This window comes from Apteryx rowi, unplaced genomic scaffold, assembly GCF_003343035.1.
Source record: "Apteryx rowi isolate R43461 unplaced genomic scaffold, aptRow1 scaffold_153, whole genome shotgun sequence".
NCBI classification, from domain to species: Eukaryota; Metazoa; Chordata; class Aves; order Apterygiformes; family Apterygidae; genus Apteryx; species Apteryx rowi.
Window position 1 is genome coordinate 1049602 of NW_020447786.1, and position 19732 is coordinate 1069333.

General features: G+C 38.2%; 1 protein-coding gene across 1 annotated transcript in view; it reads right to left on the reverse strand.

Annotated features, from left to right (window-relative positions):
- Positions 1 to 19732, reverse strand: part of TAF4B (TATA-box binding protein associated factor 4b) — a 52196-nt gene that overhangs the window by 23350 nt on the left and 9114 nt on the right. Inside the window, exons 3-8 of the mRNA XM_026059173.1 lie at positions 18152 to 18319; positions 17929 to 18051; positions 15563 to 15652; positions 11568 to 12140; positions 5595 to 5730; positions 4879 to 4984 (exon numbers count right to left, since the gene is read on the reverse strand). Coding sequence (XP_025914958.1) covers positions 4879 to 4984; positions 5595 to 5730; positions 11568 to 12140; positions 15563 to 15652; positions 17929 to 18051; positions 18152 to 18319 — 1196 coding nt within the window. The remainder of the gene's footprint in view (positions 1 to 4878; positions 4985 to 5594; positions 5731 to 11567; positions 12141 to 15562; positions 15653 to 17928; positions 18052 to 18151; positions 18320 to 19732) is intronic.

Sequence of the window (19732 nt, forward strand, 5' to 3'; positions counted from 1 at the left end):
TACTATACAGTACTTACCTAGTTAGCAGAGAGGATGCTATACCTCCAAGGAGCAGCAGCAGAGTTCTAGTCTTAATATTTCTGTGCTAGCTAGATTCTGTTGTAGCAGTTTTAGATTGAACATTGAAAATAAACACTCATGTCTGAAATACTTAGTCTGACTTATGATAGCCCTAACTAAAATTATGGTAAGCTCAAATTAAGCAAACAGCTTGTATGTCTCAGCTTTTTTTTTTTTTTAAAAAAGATCATTTAAGTTAAAATACTGAATGAATCTTGTATTGGAAAAGTTTTTGTGGAACTTCTGCAGCTAAACAATTCAAGCAATTTTCAGATACAAGTTTAGATCATCAAGAGAAAGCCTTAATGCTTCACAAAATGACAAAGGTCCTCTGGTAGGTTCAAGAGTTTAGGACCAATCCAGAATCGATGTTTGCAATATTTATATAGACAAGTGGAAGCACTCAATCTGAAGCTTTGATTTTCAAAACAAACAAAAAAGAAAAACCCCCAAAACACTGGAGAGGAACTGTGAGAAGGTTTGGCAAACTTATCTTCAGAAAATACTGTATGGCCTAACTCTTGAACCAGGGGTAGGTCAGATACTTGTCATTCTCAGGTGAAAATGGGATCTCTTGGCTGACTTCTGGCTGGCAGTAGGTATAAGCTGAAGTTACGACAAAAGGGTTTGAGTCATATTCCAAAGTCACATGAAAGTTGTTATTTTAACTATAGATACATTTTCTTGTTAGGGCTTTAATAGGCTCCTATAGCACTCATCTTCTCCCGTACACTTCTGAAGAGATGTATGACTAAGAAAAGAATCCTATTTTACACTACTCCTGCCTTTCATTTTTCTACTCTCATGGCTAGGCAGCTTCTACATAATTTGTTTAGGGAAAAGGAGACCCAACAGATTCTCAAGCCAGCTTCATTCATTAAGTCTAACTAGACTAAACTTCCTGACTAGGCTTGTGCCCCAAATTTATTATTTTAAGAAAAGCATTAAATCCCAAGATTGTCAGAACAGTTAAATGACCACTGTTAGTATTTAAAGCTGAAGTCACCACCATAAGAAAGTTTCTCCCCTCCTATGCCATCACAACAAGCAACTGAACAATTCAATTTAAGCATATATTCATACTCTATCAGCCTAATAGAAATCCTAATCTTTCAAGAAGTGTGTAAATGAAGCTTCCGTGCATGATAATTGAGTGCTAATTGATCTTCACAAGTACACTCCAGTTTCCTCCCCTTAATGACCACCAATACTATGGAAAAGTCTTTGGTGGTGGCAAACAAGAATCCCACTGTAGTGCAATGACTCTCATGGATCTGCTGATAAAGGAGATTACAAAAGCAGCATAACTAGCAACAAGAACATACATCACAAGCTATCAGAGCGGCAGAGTCTGAAACCTGACACTACCCTGACAGAGCTGTTTATGGACTCTTTCTCTCAGTAAAGATGCTTGCACCCCAGGTAAAATGTCATAGTACTTCAGTTTAAGTCATTTCAGCTTTTCATCTGGCCACACACTCTGAATGCACAAGAAAGTAAACTTCCCTTCTGTATTTTCATCCACTTTCCACTTTCTACCGACAGAAATTTCAGTTCTCTAAAACTAGCCTTTATCAAGTTACTGTTTTCTTTATTTCCAATCACATGGTTTCTCCTGTGTGAGTACACATGTACAGAGCTTATACATAGACATCTATCTGTGCTGCTTAAAGACAGATTCTAACTTCTTCACTGTGGGACATGAGATTGCATTACGTCACTGAGTCACCAGTCCTGATGAAAGATTAATTTGTACCTAGGAAAACAATGCTGCACTTATTTTACTTAACCCAAAGAAATCATTGCTACATTTCCTTAGATGTGGTGTTCACTAGAGATTAACAGAAGTTTCAGAAGCCATGTTAAGTTTGTACTTTTGCTAGTTGTCTTTTCTTGCTGTTCAAAGACACCTCAGTCACTTTTAGTAAGGTACTGTATATTTAGCATTAGCTATTAAAATATTCTATTAATAAAGTTTAAAATATTTCAGAGTATGTGTGCAAATGTATGGATACTGTCAGTCAGCTGGATACCGACTTGCTTTCATTTTCAGGAATCTCTCTGCAAAGCCCCTCTTATACAGCAGTTCCTTTAATGCTTTTACATTAGTTCATGTCACATCCAGGAAAAAAAAAAAAACAAACAAGAATCAGTAACCGTTTTAAGTCTTTAGTGATATAAGCTTATCAGGATAAAGGGAAAAGCAGAACACATAGTTCTCAGAGTTACTCTGTATGAAATCAGATCTGACATTCAAACAGTACAATCAACTGGAAAAGAAACCCAAGCAATGCAGATATACCTCTTTATATGAATCTGACTGTACTGGTTGAAAAGTGAGTCTGTGGCACCCTCTGGTGTTTGAACAATGCACATGTTTTCTTCTGAATCCATCTTCTATTTTACTCCATTTTATACAACAGAAAGAGGGAAAACTGGAAAAGTATGCTTAATCCAAACCTCTGTAGTGCTGCCACAAACAACTAAATGGGACTAAACAATTCCAATGGAGCGCTCCAGACCAGCATGAGACAGGAGGAACAGCTAGCCAGATGTTCTAGATGTTCTGTGCTCTGCTGTATCACTACTTCTGTTTGTCTGGCAGCTGATGTTTCTGGTACTTTCCAGACAATATGCACAAATCAGAATTATACGCACTTTTGAGGACAACTCTGTTCCATTTGCATATTAATTTTTCCAGAGGACTCTAACATATACTTATAGAATCCTGAGGTTTTTAAAGCAGACCGACCTTTTACAATAGGTTCCACAGGACAATCGAATACCAACTACACCCAAGCTTAGTTGAAGTCTTCTGATTTCTAGCAGGATTTTTTAATTGATGAAGTGTTCACTTTTTTTTTCCCTATTACTCATCCTTAACAACAACAACAACAAAATCATTCAGTAGCAAACAAAGCAAAACTGCAGCTCATTAAGCACAGTTTGATGAGTATTATGTTCCCAAATCCTAACCTAACACAATGGCAAAGAGAGTCAGGCTTGATGATATTCTGTGAGGAGAGGCCACAGCTTCAAGCATCACATGTACAATCACCACAATCACAAGACATGCTCTCTGCCCCTAGTGAACAAAGCCTGAAAGGGGGCCGTGGTGCTTCTCTTCACCTGGTTGATGGATCACAGATCATAACAAACAGCTGTGCTGGGAGTATAATTCATCAAGGATAGAAGAGAGCAAGCCACTTCACAGCCTACTGGAGCATGCCTATTGTCTGGGCCAAATTAAGCCTATGTAGCACTAGATCTGCTTGGAGAACACAGATACTTGATCCAGGGAAATCAAAAGTTTAGGTGCATGCTGCCCAAGTTCAGTTATATGAAGATTGTCGTATGCAGTTTTTAAAGTCTGAATGTTTGGTCATACCAGAGAGTAGAAGAACATTATCAGAGATGTATCCAAAGAGGCACTATCAGAGACAAAAAGCTTACAAGAGTTACATAATGTCATTATTCTTAACACAGACCTATAAAACAGACAGGCTTGTAAAATTTTGACTAGACTTTCAAAGTTAAACAGATATTTCAAACCCGAGTTCTCAGTGACTTAAGCTACTAGGAAAATCATAATCTAAAAGTAAGAGCAGAAACCCACCTGAGATCAAAGTGTAGTAAGAGCTGTTCTAAATAGCTGTGCATAGAACTTGAAAGTTCAAGAATTCAAGCCCTTTTTTCATATACCAGAATTGGCATATACTGACTAGAAGGTCAGAGAAAAATTTCTTTTTCAAAGGTTGCTTTTTTAATGCTGATAATTATAAAGTGATTTTTTTTTCCAAACATCACTATAAAAAATTACATTCCAAGTTATATTCTGAAGATACATTTCATAAGAGCTTGAGAGAGAAAACAGAGCTCTATCTTTAACATTAGCTTTTTGTTCCAGCTTCTGGCTACCAATGTTTTAAGTGTTCAGTGTACACTGTATGTTACTATAAACAACAACAGTTCTGTCTTCATCAGTACACATGAAGTTGTGGCTTTTAAGAGATGAGATGTCAACTGATCAGCAAGACAGAGGTGTCACTTTTTGATCTTTTACCCCTGGAAGACTAACTTCAAGTTTGCCTTAAGGTCATAGGACCACTAATGCTTATGGTAATCTGCACTTCTGTTCCAACATTAGATGTCAGAGATATAAAATCATTTCTCCTCGTGAAAAGTTAATCAGCTACCAGAACTAAAAGCTTGAAGTATTCTTGTAATGTAAAGGCCTAGAGAGTATGCCAGAAGCAACAATTAGAGGTGTAGTCAGAGACATTCACCTCCACCTACAGGAACAAGCTTCCAAGAAGAGCTAATAAAGGATTTTGTAATACAGCACAGAGCTTTTAACAGGTTACCAACCAGTCCAAATTACAGCTCAGCACTATCCATCTGTCTGTAAAAAGCAGAGGCTGTATCTGCTTTCATCCTACAGAGAGCTTTCAGTACAAGATAGTATTGCTTTAGATTAGTTAATAGTACTCACACAATCAAGATCAATATGCCTCCTCTGCAACTGAAGAACTGATACATATTGAAGCACACTGTGTGTATACTCTCACTCTGGAAATAGCACAATGTAAACTAACTCATCAGGACAGTTTTGCTATATTAAGAATAATTAAGATCTGCTACGAGGTCCAAGTTTCTAGGTTCTCCCTTGCCAGTTAGTATTACAAGATAAACACCCCCATCATAAACAAGTCTTTTAAAAAAAGTTATTTTTATTTAGGCTCTGTTCTCATCTCTATACTTGCTGTCTGTTCCTTTTGTTCCTTCCTATAGAAAACTTTTGATATTGTTTATTTTTACCTGAAGGATGTTGTTCCATTTTCTTTTATTTTATTTTTCTGAACAGGAGATGCTTGAAGCGACAGAATTTTATTTCCTGGCAGGGTAATTTGTTTCAGAATGGAACCTAAAACAAACCAAACAAACAAAAAAGAACATACCACAGTAGAAAGCAGAATGCTAGACAACTGTTTAATCAGTTCATACATTTCACAAAGGCTGCTGCAGACTCAGTAGCAACTAATTAGGTCCATTTGAAAATCAGATACTCAAGAGTACTACATTCCACATGTTCTGTATGGCCAAAACAGCTATACTCTGAGCAAAGCTCCCTCCTCTGTGCTGATCGGTGAAAGGTTACACATATCAGCCAGAACCAGCTAACAGAGATAAAACTTGCATCATACAATTAACCTGGACCTCCTGAAGGAAGAGCTAAGCCTCATGAAGTGACACTCAAAAGTACCACTGTTCAAAGAAAGCTTACTGCAATGAGCTTACTCTCATGTCACTTTTGAGTGACATGTTCTTAACAGGTAACAGAAGTGGACATTGTACTAAAGGAGATTCTCATCAGAACTCCAAGCAGCCAGTACAGATACTCAATTTATCACACACAACTGGTTGCTTCTGATAAATAAGCACCTTCTTACATTCCTATAATCTGCCAACTACTTATGCATACTTCTGTACCTCAGCAGTCCCCTCAATTCTCCATTAAAAAAGTTCAGCTGTACCTGCAGGAAACTGGTTAGTTTGAACAAGTGTATTCAGTGGCATCCTTTTTTCAGAAGACATCTGGAAGGTCAGTGTTGAGGGTTGTGGGAGTGTGGATACTTGTTTTACAACGGATCCTGATGGTTGCTGGACTACCTGAAAGTAGAATATCCAATATCAAGAGTGAGAAGAGCTAAATATACAGAGAAGTAGATAGTATCAACATGTTCATTCAGCCAGAAGTGCTGCAGGGCACGCATGCATGTCTAGCTTTCAGTTTATAACAAACAGCCCACTCAAAAACAAAACAAAAAAGGCATGTTTTTTGACTTCATGTCAAGAAACAAATCTTAACAACTGGTGGTGAGCTTAAAGTTCCAGCTTGTTCAGAGCGCTCCAACAGACATTCCACCCCTACTCTCTATTCATAGTTATATCAGAAGTTTCATTGAATACTACATAATCCATTACGCTAACAGGCTTTCCTCTTGGTAAAAGTCTTGTCTAACAGACTATCAATTGAAAATTGAATCTGCCTGACAGCAAGTTCAGAAGGGTAGGTATCACATACAGTTTCTTAAAACACATGCACATAGTTAAAATCCTGTATGCAATCCTTTTTCTGTCACAAATTAAATTACGAATATGCACAATGAAGTTACTAGGGTATTTTTGGAGCTGCAAGACCAATTGTAAACAGAAATGCTTAGTTTGAAAGTGTAAAGCAAAAGTAAGCTTGAACACATCAGTTAAAAGGAATGTGAAATACTTACTAGCAACACCTATACCAAGCACAGCCACTACACAAAAATATCAGTACACTGGTGAAGGGTAAAGGAGGGGGTTTGATAGTTTTGTTTAAAGAGGTTCTTGAAAGAAACAAAACCAGACAGCAGGATGTCATCATAAGACAGATCCACAGGCACAGCTCATAAATACTATTTCTTCCTCTTCAGGGAGAGCAATTAAAATGCAAGAAAGTAATGAAGTTAACAGTATCCCTAAAACGCTTTATCTCTACCCCTCCTAACCTAGTGAAATGTGGGCTGCAGATTTTAATACATCCTTTGGAAAAATTCTTGATTACAAGCAGCAGAAAGAACTAGACCATAATAGATACTAGCATCCTTCTACCAAAGCACAAAATTATCAGCACCTTCAGATTGAATCCTAGTTGTTTAGAGGCAAAAAGCCAATACAAAGGAATTTTCAGGATCAAGAAACCATGTTTTCCTCAAATCCTTTATTGTTACTTCAGAAAGTCTAGAAAGTACTTGCACAGCAACAGTATTCAATTTAAAGGCATTGACATATTTATTATACTTCAAAAAATTAGTCTGTCTCCTTTTGTCATCTAGCTTCAGATTTATCACTGAACACTATCAGCATAAGTGTCACCCATTCACAAAATAGAGGTGCTTTTGTGTATGAAAATTTTAAGATTACACCCTCTAGTTATCAATCTGCTAATTATATCATGGTTTGGCATAGCAGCAGTAATATAGAACGACTTAGCTGAAGTTGATGTCTGAAAACTAAACAAAAGCATACAGTTCTTGAGAAAAAAACTTAAGATCTAGATCCCCAAGTTTTATATACAGAGAAAATAACTTCCAGAATATGGACACCAACTGTGGACAGAGAGATCAAATCTCACACACACATAGCACTTCAACTAGAAGCAGTGTGGACACTAACATTTGCTTCTATTTGTTTTCACCAAGACTAAATTTGATCTTTCTTAAAGATTCAGCTTCCACGTGTCTGAAGTTGAAAATAACTTTAGGGCACAATTTATACATTCAGATAATTACCAAATCACCAACCAATTTGGACAAACTACTCACAGGATCTGCCAACATCCATACTGACAGGCACCCAGAGATCTTCCCTACAGCCAGTGAAAAATAATACTTCATCTTCAGCATGCAAAGAACTGAAATAACGCAGGAAAGAAAATAAGCATTCAAGATTAAGGTGTGGCAGACAACAAAAGAACAGAGACAAGGAATGTAAAATCAATAGCCTAGGTAGAGATTGGGAAAGAAGTAAAGTAATCGAGGAGATTAAATCAACCAGAAACTGAAAGGATGTGTTGGCAGTAAAGCTTATTTCCGTTTGCCATTCTACCTGCTAGGCTAACAAAAGCTGAAAGTCCTTAGAATTTGCAACAGAAGAAGGCAATCCTAGAGATTTTGACAATGATTCCAGCACTTCCTAATACTTGGGGGGTGGGGGGAAGATCTAAAAAAGAACTATTGCCTCTTTTCTTCAGGTTAGCAACAAGAAGTAATAAAGAAAAGGGATGGTTCTTTTGTGCCCCATTAAGTAGGTTGACAGAGACATCAGAATAAAAAGCACTGATACGCTAAGTTTAAAAAAAAAACTGTAAAGCAACATGCATCTGACAGCATTGTCTCAAATTCTGATTAGCTTTACTTGAATCTGTTATACATTCATAAAGCAAAGCTAGCAGATTAGCTGAGAGATAGTTAAAGTATCATTATATTCTACAAGCAGGATTGCTTCATGAACTAAGCCTTGTTAGTCAAGTACAAAAGCATACATCCAGGACAAAATGCAGACTCTTTTGAAAGACTGAGATTACAGTATAGTTTGGTATACACCCCAAAAAAGGACTCTGTTTTGGGAAGCCAAACAATTATTAGTAAGAATGATAAGAAAGTCACAGTTACAGGAAAAGCTTTTCCTTGTGAAATCTCAATATGAGAGATCTTTGTTCTAAGGGAAAAAAGCCTATTAAGTTTCAAAAACAGGAGCTGAAAGCTGAAGTTGAGAATAATAAACAAGTTTCCACCCTGTGAAGACTTATTGTTTAGATGAAAAATCTGATATTCCCTAATGAAATGGTTTCAATTTACTTGAAGACATCTAGTCAAGCACATAATTCTCTGGTCTTCACAACAAAGTTATGAGGCTCATGTAAAATAAAGTGACCAAACCACCTGTTACCTACATGAAACCAACTTTGTTTTAGATTGTTACTGTGCATGATTTGTGATTCTAATTTTGCATCATATGCTAAGTGTAGGGTTTCAAAGCAAGTGACCACTTGATAGTTCTCTCAAGAACCATCATACTTTGCCTGAGGTGCCCTGATGTGAGAACATGGCCAGAGAGATCAGAAGAATCTCTGCTGAAGAAAGTTCAGCTCTCAGGGGATTCAGCATTGCATAACAATTCACTGAGAACAAGTGGCTGGAACAGCACAAGGACTTCACCCCTTGCTTCAGTCACTAGCAGTATCCAGTGAGTGTCTCCCACTGATAATTGCAGAGACTAGACTGTAAAACTATCACTCTTTATGCTCAGCGTGAAGTCAATTTCATAGCGGCTTTCTCACCATTAAAAGCTAGGGCTTGGTTAGGTAAGTCTTATTTATCATGCTTTAACAAGAGACAAACCAATACTACAGCAAGACAAGCTATTTTTCCAAGACAAAGCTTCCTAAGCCAACACCTTTAAATGAGGTGGGAGGAAACCATTCAGAATCTGCAGCTGCCAGGGAAGCAACCTGCAGCTCAGTAGAGATGCTGAATCCAATCCCAATAGCATTCCTTAAGAACAGCTCCCTTAATGTCCACCATACAAACCCTGAATTTTGGTAATTTTACTGCAGAAAAGAAACAGTTCTGTGTTACATCACTCACACCACGGTTTTGACACGAAAAGACATCAGTGTTGCATTCTTAAGCATCATCAACTTTACAGTAGAGCTGGTATATGAAAGCACAGAAGATATTTGCTTCACATTCCTCAAGCACTAGAGACAAATTAGAAGCAGGCACGCAGAGGGAGTGTATGGCATCAGACAACCTGGAGGGCTGGAAAAAAGGGAAAAAATGCTGGCAGCATTGTATGGACAAATTTGCACAGCTGGCATGCAGCTCCTTTCAGCTGGCAGCAGGAATCTTATTTAGGGAGGTTAGCTCCTGGATTTGTTTTCATCAAGGTGGAGGGAACAGTCTCTGCTTTTTAAAAGGAAAGGCATTGGGAAAGCCCTACAAGATGCACCCAACTTCTACTAGCTTGCCCATTAGGCTAATAAGTTGCCAGAACAAACGCCAAGCTCCTGATATGGCCAAGCTGCTAAGTGTTAAACTCAGCCCTTCAACTTCATCCAAGACCAAACTTAAACAGCTATTTGCAAGAGCAAATATTTTAATCAATATGTCTGGGATCCACCCAAATGAAAATAAAGTGTTTTGTATACAATTTATTGTTTGTAAGGTACAGAGAAGAAAAATTGCATTCAGTTGCCACACTGCAGTTGTGGAGGAGACAAAAGTCATTTCATGAGTTCACTAATATCGTATTCAAGAAGCATCTCAATTCCCCAGCGCAGAGTTAAGCTTCCTCATCTATTTGTACAGATGGTCAACCTCTCCCCTGGATTACATGGCTTACTGTACAGCCAGACTGCTCTCCAGCCCATATACAATTTAAAGAGTCCTCATTTTCTTCTGGCTGTAATTTCAAAGTTAGTCCTTAAAGACAGTAATGGTAGCGACTCCTTTTCCAGTTTGGCTCTGGCTACTATTGAAGTTCATTAGTGCATACTCTCAATAACAACTTTGCTAAAGTTATTTCATACAAACCCACACTTAAAAAAAGCCCTTTTTCCCCATACAGTTCAGTGCTTTGTTCTTTTTAAGCAGGTCTGAAAAGGCAAAAAGCTGGTAGAATAAGCTCTTTATTTCAAGTGCATGATTCTTGTATTACATCCATCTTATCTACTTTGAAAGGATCTCAAGGTCTAAGTATTGTTAAATTTAGATATAGCAATAACCAAACTACTAATAACCAAACAAAGGAAATTCACACATTAAATGCCCTACTATACTTGGGGAAAGTAAATCTAGCTTCAGAGGAAGTTTAACATTTCCCCCTGATTTTAAGGAGCAAATCTTTATAAAGAAGTCCTATTCAAGCAGAGTTCTTTATCTGTCAAGATGAGAAAATTCTCTCAATAAACCTGAGAACATTACTCAGGTAGACCAGTTACCTAGGATACTATTCAGTACTTCAAACATCCGTAAACTAAACTTAATATATTATACAATATGTTGGGTATACCTGTGATCCATAGTAGTTAGACTCCTTCTCCAGAGCCTAACAGGTTAGTATCTAACATTTGTAAGAAGTTATCCTGTGCCAAGAAAAAGTAACATTAACACTGGTTTTGAGGCTATTGTTTTAATAAGACGTTTATTGCTCCAGTAATTTGTTAGCTAATGAGGCCTGATAGAGAAAGGTCATGTTTTGATGACTTCATAATTAACACGTCTTAGTAAATTTGGAGGTCAGCACTCTGCTCTGGAAAGCACCTTGAGCTAGTTCATACATTTTAGTTAACAAGAGCCGTATCACTAAATATCAAGTCAATTATGCCTGCAAAAAATCTGGGATAGAAACTATCAAGCTAAAGAGACTAGAATCCCTAGTAGCTAGCTGAGGTACAGCCCTAACAGGACATCTAATGGTAATTAATGTAAACATCTCATCATCAATTTCTCTTTCTAATGCAAACGTTTCCTGCCTTTTCTTTCATACGCCAGTCTAGCCTAGCTGTATGCATACCAGGAATCAGAACTCCGATTCCCTCCCATCACATTCAGGATGCTTAGTCTGGTGGAATGGTGGTCAGCACATCTTGCAAGGGACTCAGCTTACAGTTTGGCTTTAGATTCACCATTTTAGCAAGAGCTCAACATCCATAATTGTCACCTGTAACATCTGCTGAAAGACAGTTACCTTTCAACAATGCCAAGAGGACTGCAGACTAGTCTCAGATTAAGTAATGAAGCTACAGTTCATTTATCAAGCACAGATAACTAGTCAGCTATGATAGACAACTAGTTAACTCACAACAGACCAGTTTCTTAGGCTAAGATGCAAATTGGCACCATCTTGGAAAACTGATAGAGTCAAAGCAAATAAGCCTCGTTACAGAGAAGAAGAATTCATCTTACCAACTGTTTCACTTTAACCACCTGCTGAGTACCAACTGACTGCGCAACGATGGAGTTTGGCTGTGAGATTTTAATACTGATTGGGGTTCCAATGACTGGTTTCAAAGGCTGCAGAGGGGTTGGTGCAGAAGTTGCCACCGTTGAGACCAGCACCGGCTTCACAGGTTGAAGAGACGATGTTGCTACTGCAGAAGTGAAGACTGGCTTTACAGTTTGGATAGCAGTGAGCCCTGACGTTGCTACTGTTGTAGTGAGGACTGGACTTGCAGGCCGAAGAGAGGCTGTCACCACTGAAGAGGCAAGAATGGGTTTCACAGCTTGCAAAGAGGCTGTCACCGACGCACTGGAAAGGACTGGTTTTATAACTGGAGAGGCTGCGACTGTTGCAGACACTGGTTTTATAGCTGGAAGAGAAGTTGTTGCTACTGCTGAGGTTGCCACTGCTACAAAAGGTGTTGGTGCTGCAGAGGTACAAGTTGAAACAGCTTCTTGATTTGGAACTGGCTGCTGCATGCATTGCTGGATAAAGCTCTGAGCATTGGGCATTAACTGCCGTAAGGCAAGCATGCTTTTCTAGGAGAGAGAAGAAAAAAACAAACACACACATACACACGCACCACACTGAACATAAGTCTTTTATAAAATTAAATGCTACATCAGCAACTGAATCCCCGTTCCTCACCTCCCAATTAATTTTTTTCCATGAGACAATAAATTGGTTATTCCAAACAAAAAATTTTGCTAGAATTCATAGAACAAACATAGGTACTCTTAAATTGATAAAGATAAGGTATAGTGAAGACCACAAGATTCACTAACACAGACTGAGCAAAGGTCAATAGTCACCATAGCTTCACTATGTGGAGCAAATCCTATCTATAGAGAAATTTTATTCTTTTGATTAGATAGTCTTATTCTGGAACATAAATTCCAGATTGAAACCATCTCAACTACTACCTCAGAAATTCATTTTTGTTTTCCCGCCCCCCCCACCTCTACCCCCCAAATGCTATATCATAACAGCTGTGTTTATTCCAGAGAGGTTCTCTGATAGAGAACTAAAAATTATCCAATAAAGTCAGAAACAAGCTCTAAAGATACAAGCACTTCTATACCAATACAGCTGTATCTACACTAGGGGGGGATACCACTTTAATAATAGACAGATATGTAGTTGGAGCAGCACAACTTAAGTCAAGCAAGTTCTCAGCATCAGGAGAACATTAGTTAGGTTATCTGGCAACTTCTCATTTTTATTACAACTATGTTTGAGAAGGTCAATGAACAGAATAGTCTTCAAGCCCTTTAACAGACTGTAAATAGTCAAGGAGAAAATCTGTAAGGCTCAGAACCAGGGGAAATCATTTCTGTAGCTACCAGTATATTCCCTGAACTTCAAAAATTGACAGAAAAGTGTTCATGTTTGTAAGAGTCTCCAGCATAAAATGCTGTTGCTCTGGACTTCAAGCAAAAGGAACATGTTATCTTACGTGCCAATATGTTAAGTGAGCAAATCATTTGCCCACTTAATTTGCGTATCTGGACTTTCTATGGCACATTTATCTTTCATTTCCTTTAAAAAGCTACTTGCTTTCCTCATGCAATATATTGACCAAAAGCATCCAGCACAGATTTTAAAAATATCAAGTAGGCTTTACAGCCAAAGTCACTGTTCTTTTCCAGCTATTGGAAGAGAAAAAAATATATGCAACGACTTCACCAAAAACCTGTGTCTCAAAGACAAGCAAACTTTAGGTAACTTTAGGGCAACTCTAGGGTCCTCCCTAGAGTTCTACTTTGCTGGCTAGAAGTGAATTGTCAATTCACATAGCAAAGAGAAGCATTCAGGAAGTTGGGCTTTATTCTGCACTCAGTCTTATCACAGCTGCCCAGAGTTACGTATCAATTAAGTCTGGTCTATATTGCCTGCAGATTCTTAAAGTATTTTGGACAAAAACAGCCATTATACAGGACATTTTAAAGAATGGGTAACACTATCAATTCAGCTAACTTCCATCATGACAGCGTCTGAACAATGTTTTTGAAGTCTAGTACTTCATCGTTAAGACGCGCTCTCTCTGTTGTACACTACATTATCAGGGATTACAGGAGCATGGATACTCCCCACAGTGGAATAGCCTAGATCAAACCAGTACCTAGCAGCATGCAGCAAGAGAAACATGCAGCAGCTCTGCGTGGTGCCAGCCCAGGTCTGACGCAGGCTGATGAATCTGACCTAACTCCTGTGGAACTGCCTCAAGGTCTTTGCACCATATATATCAGTAATACACATTGCAGGATCACTTACTAACTCTGGCAGAGAACTTACATGAATATATGAGGACAGCACTATGCCTGAACTAATAAATCTTTGGGAACCCAAAGCATTAGCAAGTGTAGTGCAGCAAGCCTAGCCCTTGGACTCCTTTGCAGGAATTAGTCTGGGTCTATCAGGGCTTATTAGCGCCAGGTAGGGGGACCAGATTTAGGCTAGGTCTCAGCAAAGCTACTGAGGTTCATCTGTGCTGTGGTGGCACTGCAGTGGCACCTGAGAGGGCCCCATGCACATGCAGCCAGCTTTTGTCCCCTAGGATTCATTATCCAGGGCCCTGCAGAATGCAGCTACACTACTTTAAGTCAAGCTTGTTGCGGCAGTTAGTAGAGCTGAGACTGTGCAGAACCAAAAAAAGCCTTTTCAGTCACACTGACTGTATTCACAGCCTGGTCATTCTGCAGCCACAATAAAACTGTCCACAGGTAACAGAGCTACCTGTATTACAGTTGTTCCACAGGCTATTCTAGAAACTGATGTGAAAACCTGAACTACAATAGACTGTTACAGTGCAAATCAGTTGCTGAAAGGCTTGTACTCTTAGCTTCTGTATGGACATTTAAGAAGTCTCTAAGGAATTAGATAGAGATTCAAAAGGTGACCAATAGCAAAACTTTTCATCAAGTACTGCAGAGAAGACTAGTACTCTCAATTCTTGACAAACTACTGGCAAAGCATTTAGAAGGCTGCCATTGTAACAAAACAAAAAAAAATCATCCCATACTTGAACAGATTACAATCAGTCATCTACAGTAATCTTAACATGTGGTAACACGCAGTGTTATATGTATGGTAAAGTACAAAGAAAGAGGACAAACTCCAGAGAAACTGTCCCAGCTTTACCACTTCACCATTCTTGATTCTACACTGCCTATATTGTACAGCAAGGAAAAGCACAGATCCATCAAGTCAAAGAGTATAGTATGCATAGCACTTACATAAATATGACTAATTTTCCATGTTCTTACTGGGATTTACAGCTTGCTGCATGAGAAAGATGCTCATTTTTATTTTGATTGTCAATAAATCCCATTCTACCATGTGATTTAAAAAGTTAGGACAGCATTTTTTATTTACATGATTATTTGCTTGAATGGAGGTACGGTTATACTGTGGTGTTTTTAATTTTTTTTTATTATTATTATTTTTTAAGTTGCAGAAGTCCTGTCAGACGCTTTCTGGGGAGGTGGGTGTTTTCTTCCTGCCTACAGTTAAGCACAAACCAGAAAACAACTAAAGAAGCTACATAAAGCTAGTATTTAAGCTTAAATATTTCATAAGCTGTGTTTATAAGCATTATATGCCTCTGAAGTCCAGTTAGGTATTAGAATTTAGAATAGCTGCAGTTTTGATGAGAAAGTAAGAGGTCATTTTACTGCAGCTGCTCTACTGCTACTGTAAGGTGGACCAGATTCCAAAAAAGTAGACTCCAGTAATGGTATTAGTCTCCAACTTGTGAATGCAGATAAAATTACTCCTCTGAAATGCCACACCAACATATCTCCATCTTTCCAAGAGCTGCGGTCACAAAGGACAAGTTTAGGCATGATTTCCTCAACCAATTTGAACAAATAACTATTTGAATACTCCTCCACTCCTTTCCTTTTCCCTTCTGGTCCTGCTACCCTCACTGAATACTATATATCCACAATCAAACACTTACCTTGAGAAAAGGTACTAGATATGGTTGTGGAGAAGACTTGAGTTCTATATATAGCTTTTTTGTAAATTCTTCTGGTTCAATTTTTGCTTCCTAAGAAGAAAGCATAATTATAGTGACAAGTTACTAAGTACGAATCTATCATTTATTTTTCCAGGTGTATCAACAATTCATGGAAGTTTACATTATCATGAAGTTGTTCAGTTTCAGTAATCTGAGACATTTTTTCCTTCCCATATTTTTAACCAAAAGGTTTTAGGACAGAATGATGTTGTAATTCAGATACAGTATTAAAGAATAAAATTCCTTTCTTCAACTACAAGTAGTTGGATAATTGCTCAAATGCCCATTCACTGAAGTGAAGTTAGAAAAAAAATAAATCATAAGTAACACTGATCCTTTTGAAGATCCTTCACTGATCCTTCATTCTTATGCAGAAATACTTAAAATCCAACACAAGAGAACTTTTTACTGTAAAAGTAGTTATCTACATAAACATCAAAATGTGAAGAGATCAGGAGACAAGAGACAACTCATGTAATTTTTGTAAAACAATTTAGTCTAATGCATAAATGGCATAATAAAGCAGAATACTTAACACCTTCTTTCTAAAGCAGAAGAAAACAAACCGGATCACTTTTGCATACCATTAAGGCAACAGTCCTCAGACTGCAGAGTACCATCTTCTTCCTTAATGCTTTGTCCTCTGCCCCAACACAAATACCTATTCAGTGGTTTGGGAGGGTTAGGAAACCACCCCAGACTGCAATCTCCTTATTCACAAACATTAGTACCATAGCACCTGGACTAGGTGGGAGATAACCCCAGATACTGATCCCATTCTCACCCACCAAAGGAGGACAATGGTGGGGCTGAGACTATATGTTATTAAATCAATAAGAGTTTAAGGTTATTGCCACTTGGCTACTGCCACAGGGTCACCAAGAACACTACCTCCTTCAAGAAGGTACAGAAACACAAGCAGGAGAGACCCTAGCGAGAATCTCTCATTCTGCAAAGAAATTCTTCCTTTCACCCATATTCTCCTTTAGAATCACTGTTCCAAAGAGCAATGCATTCAGAACAGGGTGTTTAAGGACTATATATTCATAAACTGCCAAATGTGCTGCAGCTCTATCTAGTCATTTGACCTGCTGCCTGTTTTGTCTCACTGAGGTGTGGACACAGGTCACTGAGGTCTACAAACTCACTGATACAGATGCAGTGATCTGGTACACTACATCAGTGCATACAAGGTGCTTGACACCCACTTCATAAAATATTACCTTAAGGACCATTTTACTTCACAGCTGCCATTACTTGTTTCCCTCATGCATACAAAACATTAATTTACTTTGCATTTATATCACAAACACACACATAGTGAATGCTAGAAGAGTAGCTTTTTAAAAAGTACTGCAAAAAGCAAACAAATGCACAACTCAATGATGTATGTCTGATAAGGACTGTTCTTAAAAAAAAAAAAAAGTACTCTAAGCACAAGCAGGAATAATTCTAATATTGTCCAAGAGAAGCAAGGTGTATAATACAGCAGTTACATGAAGGCAGAAGAGGAGGAGGAGGAGGAGGACAGCATATTTCTGCAAGGCTGTATCTTAAGACAATCTGCTCTCTGAGGTAACATCTCTTTGTCTGCAATGCACTTTTCTACACTGAAAAAGAAACCAACCAGTCCCTCCATACCACCAGCAAAGTCATCTCCCTCTTGCAGCACATAGCCTTTGGCTAAGTTGGATCAACAAAAGAGCAGCAGGGGTCGAATGTCAAGAAGAAGTAGTAGTAGGAGAAAACACTAGCAAGAAAATCCAGCTGGGGCTGCGGTACAGCACTAGAAGGCATCACAGAGGTTGGCAGCCACCAACTTATTCTCTCCATCACATTATATAAAGACACAGATAATATCATGCTTGCTTCACTGAAGCTTCAAACTATCAACTTTTAAGTCAGCTCTGTCTTAGAGCACGACAGTAGTTTGGACTCAGCACTGCACTACAACCTCCTGAATGGGAAGGGTTTTACCCTGACGCAAAACCACACTCATGTGAAAAAAGCAGCTCAGACCCATAAACTGTGAACACACCATCRGTTCCTTCTATTATCAATTATCTGCATGCATAAAATAAATAGGAATGGGGGGGCAGGCAGGAAAGTATGGTATCCAGTTAAAATGCATGTTATAAGGTAAGACTTAGAGGGTCAGGTGTATTCTGCCCAAAATCAAGCTCTTTAAATCAATCTCTTTAAAGAATGACATATAAGCAGAAAGACAAGGAACAAAACTAAGAGAAAGTCAGTATGTCACAAATTGATACACAAATGACACAGACTTTGTTTAAAGAAAATCTCACCAATAGATTTTGCACCAGATTCTTCACATTCTGCCCCATTTCAGGGGCTTGAGGTCCACTAGATGCCAGTTTTATTAGTGTAGCAAGAAAATTCTTGCATTTCTTCACATTCTCTAGAATTTCCTAGTATGGAAATAAAAAGATTGTTAGATCTTGCATTGGCTGTCCAACCTCTGATGAATATAGAGAATGTTAATTTTTAATTAAAAACTTTTTTTCTTACTGCAGAAGTGTTGGTCTGTGCTACTGTTGTGCCCTCTGCTTTCACAGAGACTGCCTTTTGGGAGATCGATTGTGCAGGTGGTCCTGTAACTGGAAGTTTTACAGGTGTTCCAGTACTCGAAGGCTTTACAGCAGTAACTGTAGTAACACTAGCTGTTGCAGCTGCTGGCTAAAAGGAAAAATTAACACTTTTTAATCAAAGACCAACTTGAAAACACAATACAGTATTCTGCCAGCGTATAAAGCAGCATTCTCTCTCCAAACTCCAAATTACCAAGCTATTTACAACATAGCTAAACTATTTCTATCTTTGTTTTTAAAGACAGGATTCATTTGCTTTAAGAGGCTCTATTTAATATAATAAAGATATAGAACCACCACAGCCATAATTCCCTGGTTTTATTTGCAGAGGGGGGACAAAGGTTCACCCAGTCTGGAATAACTGCTTGCAACTTCCAGTGAAGAGAGAGAGTAAGGTAAAGTTATTTGAAGAAACCAATACCATAACTTTGCCAGACTTCTGCAGTCTAGGATTAATCAATTTTGGACAGCACTAAGCCAAGCAATGCTACTCTGTAGAGAGATATGACCTCAAGTGATTATATGTCTTCCTTTGAAATAACTTCCTTCCTCTCCCAATTGCAATAACCCTCATGTTTCCCATCACACACCCACCAGGCAAGAGACAACATGTGTTGTGTCTACTTTGGAGGGATGCATGTGCCAAGCAAAAGCAGCCAGCTGGGCAAAAAAACACCTAATGAACCAGTTTTTCTTGCCTTTCCCTCCACATGGGCACCAGTTTGGCTCATTCCCAGACACAAGTCCTCACAAAATTTAGTTATTTGATACTTTCACCTCTCTTTCAAATCGAATTAAAATTTATCAGCAGGTCCGGAAGTTCCAGAAGCAGGAGAGGAATGAAGGTTTTTGGGGAAAAAAAACAAGAATATAATTGTCTTTTGCCTTTGCAAACCAGGCTAAAGACTAGCACAGTTAAAAAATATATATATATATATGAAAATATATAAAATATATATATATAAATATATATATATATACACACACACACACAAAATGAGTATTTCTACTTCAAACTCAGGGGAAAAAAATCCCCCAAACAGTTCTTTTGATTCAAAACCAGAATACCATATATGAGTAATATTTTGCCTCTAAAAAAAATCCCACAACTTTTAATCTCTGATAGCTAAAAAGGTAAAGATTGAAGCTGTAGGATACTGAAATAAGCAAAACAGTTAGCATTGAAACTGATGTTAGATGCCATTTTATCCCCGCCTTTCCACTAACACTTCAAAAGAAAAATAACCTAGTTTTGCAGGCCAAATTCTAGGTTCAGATCTGTGCAGCACAATTTCATTGACTCCTACTACATTCGAACATCGCAGTTTAGTCCAACAATACCAATACCTGATAATTTCATAAAAACAACATATAACACAACACACAAGAATAAAAATAACACATAAGAGCCCAACTTACCCTATCACAGATTAAACAAAAACACAGTTGGACAGTCTGCAGAATATCAAAGTGTTTTTGAATCTTTCCAGACCGGGGGGGG